The following is a 7239-nucleotide window of genomic DNA, read 5'->3' on the forward strand; positions in this document are numbered from 1 at the left end:
AAGGACACACCAATCACAAGAGCTAGTGATATTAAGACATACCAATCACAGAGAGGTAGTGATATTAAGGACATAACCAAACACACACAGAGAGGTAGTGATATTAAGACACACCAATCACAGAGAGGTAGTGATATTAAGGACATACCAAACACCAGAGAGGTAGTGATATTAAGGACATACCAATCACACACAGAGAGGTAGTGATATTAAGGACACACCAATCAGAGAGAGGTAGTGATATTAAGGACATACCAATCACACAGAGAGGTAGTGATATTAAGAGACATACAAACACACACAGACGAGGTATTGATATTAAGGACCACCAATCCAGAAGAGGTAGTGATATTAAGGACACACAATCAGAGAGAGTAGTGATATTAAGGACACACCAATCAGAGAGAGGTAGTGATATTAAGGACACACCAATCACAGAGAGGTAGTGATATTAAGGACATACCAAACACACAGAGAGGTAGTGATATTAAGGACACACCAATCACAGAGAGTAGTGATATTAAGGACATACCAAACACACGAGAGGTAGTGATATTAAGGACACACCAATCAGAGAAGAGGTAGTGATATTAAGGACACACCAATCACACAGAGAGGTAGTGATATTAAGGACACACAATCACACGAGAGTAGTATATAAGGACACACCAATCGAGAGAGGTAGTGATATTAACGACACCAATCACAGAGAGAGTAGTGATATTAAGGACATACCAAACACACAGAGAGGTAGTATTAAGGACACACCAATCACAAGAGAGTAGTGATATTAAGGACATACCAAACACACAAGGTAGTGATATTAAGACACACCATCAGAGAGGTAGTGATTAAGGACACACCAATCACAAGAGAGGTAGTATATTAAGGACACACCAATCACAAGAGAGGTAGTGATATTAAGGACACACCAATCAGAGAGGTAGTATATTAAGGACACACATCACAGAGAGGTAGTTGATATTAAGACACACCAATCACAGAGAGAGTAGTGATATTAAGGACATACAAAACACAGAGAGGTAGTGATATTAAGACACACCAATCAGAGGTAGTGATATTAAGACACCAATCACAAGAGAGAGTATATTAAGACACACCAATCACAGAGAGAGTAGTGATATTAAGACACACCAATCAGAGAGGGTAGTGATATTAAGGACACACCAATCACCAGAGAGGTAGTTTAAGGACACACCAATCACAGAGCAGAGGTATATATTAAGGACACACCAATCACCGAGAGAGTATATTAAGCACACCCAATCAGAGAGAGGTAGTGATATTAAGACACACCAATCAGAGAGAGGTAGTGATATTAAGACACACCCATCACACAGAGAGTAGTATATTAGACACACCAATCACATCAAATCAGATTTATAACACACTAATCTTATCCTATTAGAATGTTCTGACGACACCATCATTACTTCTCTGGCTCCAACTATTCTACAAATGTGAACTATGTCTGACGCCATGCCTATTTCAGCTGGGGGGGGGGCAACAGAAGCTGTGGAGACATATGCAGAGACGATGCAGCAGAGGGTTGCCTTGCCCTAGTCCTTAACATCCTCCTTCCCTAGCCCGTCGAATCTTCCCTGGTTGGATACATCTAATATAGAGATGGTTTCATTTAGACTCCATAGGGCTCTTTGGATACATCTAATATAAGATGTTTCATTTAGACTTCCATAGGGCTCTTTGATACATCTAATATAGAGAACGGTTTCATTTAGACTTCATAGGGCTTTGGATACATCTAATATTTGAGATGGTTTCATTAGACTTCCATAGGGCTCTTTGGATACATCTAATATAGAGATGGTTTCATTTAGACTCCATAGGCTCTTGGATACATCTAATATTGAGATGGTTCATTTAGACTTCCATAGCTCTTTGGATACATCAATATAGAGATGGTTTTATTAGACCCATAGGGCCTTTGATCATCTAATATAGAGATGGTTTCATTTAGACTTCCATATGGCTCTTTTAACATCTAATATAGATATGGTTTCATTTAGACTTCCATAGGCTCTTTGGATACATCTAATATAGAGATGGTTTCATTTAGACTTCCGTAGGCCTCTTGGATACATCTAATATAGAGATGGTTTCATTTAGACTTCCGTAGGGCTCTTTGGATACATCTAATATTGAGATGGTTTCATTTAGACTTCCATAGGGCTCTTTGGATACATCTAATATAGAGATGGTTTCATTTAGACTTCCATAGGGCTCTTTGGATACATCTAATATTGAGATGGTTTCATTTAGACTTCCATAGGCTCTTTGGAAATGGCTCAAACTTGGTATGTCCTTAATATCACTACCTCTCTGTGTGTGATTGGTATGTCCTTAATATCACTACCTCTCTGTGTGTATGCTACAATCTAAACGGTAACAGCTAGCTAAGCCTAAAGAAGTAGGTTAACTCCATAATTGGTATAAAAACTTTTCCAAACTGCTTGGAGTTGAAAGCAGTGGCTCATTTTGAGTTCTGAATGTAAACCATAACCTCTCGCTAGGTAAAGTGAGTCTTTTTGCATCCAGACACCTATAGTGCACTACTAGTGACCAGGGCCTATGTAGGAGATGAGGTGTTATTTGCCTCAGTCTGGGTTCCCATGGAGCTAGTCTGTAATGCTGTGTTATTCCCTCCTGTTAGCTAGCTAGCTAATGGTTTAATCTGCTAGTGACTCTAGCCAGCCAGAACATGAAAAGCCCCAGTGACTTACTGACAGCATGTGACCAGGGGACGGTATGTGAAGAGGCAGAAGTATCTCTCACCCTGTGTGACTCTCTCAATAGTCTAMAGTGTTTATACCTCTCTTCAGCCCTGTTTCTCTGTTGCCATTAATAGAAGAGGGACAGGAAGCCCTTTTTTAAACTTGAGATTCACCCTTGGTGGGAGATCAGTCTGTGGCTGTGTCCCAATAGCCTCCTCTAAGATGGTTCCCTTTTGACGATCACCTTTCCCTTAGTCGCAGTAACTCCATGTTAATGGGCTGTTATCGTGTCAGAGAGGGCGTAATATTCAGCCCTATCAGTTGTGTTAAATGAGATGAGGAGGAGAGAGCAYGTGAAGAGTATTGGTTTCTCATATCGAAATCATTGACACGTTAGCGCAGAATGCTTCCCTATCCACGTTCAGAGCGTGATGTCAGATYTGTCCTATCAGAATGAATGCTTCAATATCACATGTGACAGCCAGCGGCATCCCCCTAACAAGCCATTACTCTCATAAATGTTCCCTCRATTCTTTGGGAGGGGGTGCACAGCTAATTTCAGGTCTGCTGAGCACAAACTTGAACGTGCGTGTTTACTGTGAACACTGAGGTTGTACCTGCGTTAATTGTTTTAACAATAGCCATGTAGACTAGTGTGGCTGGGATCGTAACGTACAGTCGTGGCCAAAAGTTTTGAGAATGACACAAATATACATTTTCAAAGTCTSCTGCCTCAGTTTGTATGATGGCAATTTGCATATACTCCAGAATGTTATGAAGAGTGATCAGATTAATTGGAAAGTCCCTCTGAAGTAATTATACTTCAGTATTCCATAGTAACATCTGACAAAAATATCTAATGACACTGAGGCAGCAGACTTCGTGAAAATTWATATTTGTGTCATTCTCAAAACCTTTGGCCATGACTGTAGACCTACCAGAGTGCTGTTTTATGGTAGGCCAATGGGAAATTACATAACATTTTAACATGTAAATCGCTGTTCTATCAGTCAGTAGCCAATGTGTGGTGTTCAATGTAGGCCTACATTCCATGAGACTTAGACTTGAGTAAGCGGTCTCAAAATACAACACTGCGACTTTAAGAGATATATAAAAAAGCTCTTTACCTGAATCAAAGAAGTCGAGAAATGTAAACGTGTTGTGCTCTTGCAGGAAGCAATAACTCACTAACTAGCAAAGGATATAAACAATGTGCACACTTGGCTACATGCATCTCTCGCTTTGATCTCAAAATAAGCGCATCTACTCACAACCGCTCATGCTGTAAACACAGTCCAGTTCAGTGAATGGCACACATCCATGTACAGTTGAAGTCGGAAGTTTACATACACCTTAGCCAAACACATTTAAACTCAGTTTTTCACAATTCCTGACATTTAATCCTAGTAAAAAATTCCCTGTCTTAGGTCAGTTAGGATCACCACTTTATTATAAGAATGTGAAATGTCAGAATAATAGTAGAGAGAATGATTTATTTCAGCTTTTATTTCTTTCATCACATTCCCAGTGGGTCAGAAGTTTACATGCACTCAATTAGTATTTGGTAGCATTGCTTTTAAGTTGTTTAACTTCTTGGCGCACAGATCCCGATTACGGGATCATTTTCCTAAACAACCGCTGAATTGCAGCGCGCCAGATTCAAAAATAATACAAAAAATATTTATAATCATGGAATCACAAGTGAAATATACCAAAACACAGTTTAGCTTGTTGTTAATCCACATATGGTGTCAGATTTTGAAAATATGCTTTACAGCGAAAGCAATCCAAGCGTTTGTGAGTGTATCAATCAATGCTAGAACAGCTAGCCTTAAATTAGCTTGGTCACGAAAGTCAGAAAAGCAATAAAATTAATCGCTTACCTTTGATAATCTTCGGATGTTTGTACTCACGAGACTCCCAGTTAGTTACACAATAAATGTTATTTTTGTTCGATAAAGATTAGTTTTATAACGCGCAACCAAAATGACGCTTTTTTGTTATGTTCAGAAAACCACAGGCTCGTTCCGGTCCTGAAAGCCAGAAGAAAATTACAAAAAGTTGTCCGGACCGGCCTTGATTTCCACGTCCACAGACATTGGTTTTTAGTCGGGTCCAAATCTGAACCAATCATGGACGTCTGTTTGGTTCAGATTTTGTCCGGTCTGGACGAGCCTTGATTGTGCCCAAACATTGACGTCTATAAATGTACTTATTTTAAACTTTCATCATTCAGAACCAAAAAATGGGCTCGACTTTAACGTCCGGAAGATATTGATTTATTTTCATCATCCTGGAAAATGTATTTTCACTTTTTATTCAGAACCAAAATTGAACCTAACTTCAAAGTCTGGAAAATGTGTTATTGCCTTTTCAACATCATTTTAGCATTTTTCTGGTCTCATCTAGTGCGGCAGAACGGCAAGGACCGGCTCTGACTAATGGGGAAGTTCAATCTCGTGCTTCTCTGCGAGGGCTGATGTTTCTAATGAGCTTTTAGACAGGAACACGTGCCAGGCTGGGACACTCCCACTACTGCGGAGCCTCCAGTGACGTCAACACGGTGAACTTTGACCCCTTCAGAAGTGTTGGTCAGGTTCTCTTTAGTGACCGCTTGAAATGGTGACAGTGGACAGGTGATTCAGTCATGTAGTCAGGTGTAGACCTGTGTCAATGTGAAGATTTTGGCTGTAATTGTTCTGAGAAGTGTTGATTGTCATTATTCCTACTGAGGGAAACATTTTTTTGAGGGGTTCAGGGTCTCTTCGGGGGAAAACGTCAAACTTCACTCACACACTCTTAGAACCCAGACCAACAGTTCCTCTGTCCCCCCCAGGTGTCCCCCTGTCTGTCCCCCCCAGGTGTCCCCCTGTCTGTCCCCCCCAGGTGTCCCCCTGTCTGCAGGTCCTGTCTAGACTGTTCAGCAGTGATTCAGATCTGTTAGCAGATGCCTGCTGGGCTCTGTCCTACCTCTCTGATAGATTACACTAACTGTCCCCCTGTCTGTCCTCTGTCCCCCAGGTGTCCCCCTGTCTGCAGGTCCTGTCTAGACTGTTGTTCAGCAGTGATTCAGATCTGTTAGCAGACGCCTGCTGGGCTCTGTCCTACCTCTCTGATGGACCCAACGAGAAGATCCAGGCTGTCATCGACTCCGGCGTCTGCAGGCGCCTCGTAGAGCTGCTCATGTAAGTGTGTGTGTTTCTGCAGGCGCCTCGTAGAGGTGTGTGTGTGTGTGCAGACTTCAGGGTCCTCAGCGTAGTAACTTTTGAATGTTCCCTCTGTCAGGCACACAGACTACAARGTGGCGTCTCCTGCTCTGAGAGCAGTGGGGAACATCGTTACTGGTGACGACATCCAGACACAGGTGGTGTTGAACTGTTCAGCCCTGCCCTGTCTGCTCCACCTGCTGAGTAGTCCTAAAGAGTCCATCCGGAAAGAAGCCTGCTGGACCATCTCTAACATCACAGCTGGCAACAGGGCTCAGATACAGGTGAGGTCCAKACTTTACACACACAGACAGACACTACAGATAAACATCACAGCTGGYAACAGGGCTCAGATACAGGTGAGGTCCAGACTTTACACACACAGACAGACATACCCAACAGATAAACAGACGTGTTCATGATCGTTGTATTATCTCAGGGCTCAGATACCGTTCTCTACAGTTACAGATGCATAACACAGACTGGTACAGTACAGACACTATACAGATCCAAGGAGGTCTTCAAGATCTGGGTCTTATCTCAGTCTTCCGTCTGCATAAAGGGCTTGTGTTGTCTCTCTCCAGTAATAGGTTGCGGGCATCTGTCTCCGCTCAACCGTTTCACTTCCTGTCGTTTCTCCTCTCCTAGACGGTGATCGACGCCAACATCTTCCCTGTGCTGATCGACATCCTGCAGAAGGCGGAGTTTCGAACCAGGAAGGAAGCAGCCTGGGCCATCACTAACGCCACCTCTGGAGGAACACCAGAACAGATCAGGTATAGAGCCACGCCCACCTCACCAGGACAGATCAGGTATAGAGCCACGCCCACCTCACCAGGACTGATCAGGTATAAGGCCACGCCCACCTCACCAGAACTGATCAGGTATAGAGCCACGCCCACCTCACCAGAGAGAGAGATTCTGGTATAACACCACAAGCCGAGAGCCAGCCTCACCAGGCTGATCAGGTATAGAGCCACGCCACCTCACCAGGACTGATCAGGTATAGAGCCACGCCCACCTCACAGGGACTGATCAGGTATAGAGCACGCCCACCTCACCAAGGACTGATCAGGTATAGAGCCACGCACCTCACAGGACTGATCGGTTATAGAGCACGCCACACTCACCAGTGATATGAGATCAGGTATAGAGCCACGCCCACCTCACCAGGACTGATCAGGTATAGAGCCACGCCACCTCACCAGGACTGATCAGGTATGAGAGCCACGCCACCTCACCAGGACTATCAGGTATAGAGCGCACACCAGCTCACAAGG

The 7239-nt window shown here is 43.2% G+C and overlaps 1 protein-coding gene across 1 annotated transcript in view; it reads left to right on the forward strand.

Moving 5' to 3' along the window:
• Nucleotides 1-7239, forward strand: part of LOC112074237 (importin subunit alpha-7) — a 35284-nt gene that overhangs the window by 21067 nt on the left and 6978 nt on the right. Inside the window, exons 6-8 of the mRNA XM_070440438.1 lie at nt 5775-5938; nt 6039-6243; nt 6608-6735. Coding sequence (XP_070296539.1) covers nt 5775-5938; nt 6039-6243; nt 6608-6735 — 497 coding nt within the window. The remainder of the gene's footprint in view (nt 1-5774; nt 5939-6038; nt 6244-6607; nt 6736-7239) is intronic.

The sequence above is a fragment of the Salvelinus sp. IW2-2015 genome, unplaced genomic scaffold (genome assembly GCF_002910315.2).
Source record: "Salvelinus sp. IW2-2015 unplaced genomic scaffold, ASM291031v2 Un_scaffold2541, whole genome shotgun sequence".
Lineage (NCBI taxonomy): Eukaryota > Metazoa > Chordata > Actinopteri > Salmoniformes > Salmonidae > Salvelinus > Salvelinus sp. IW2-2015.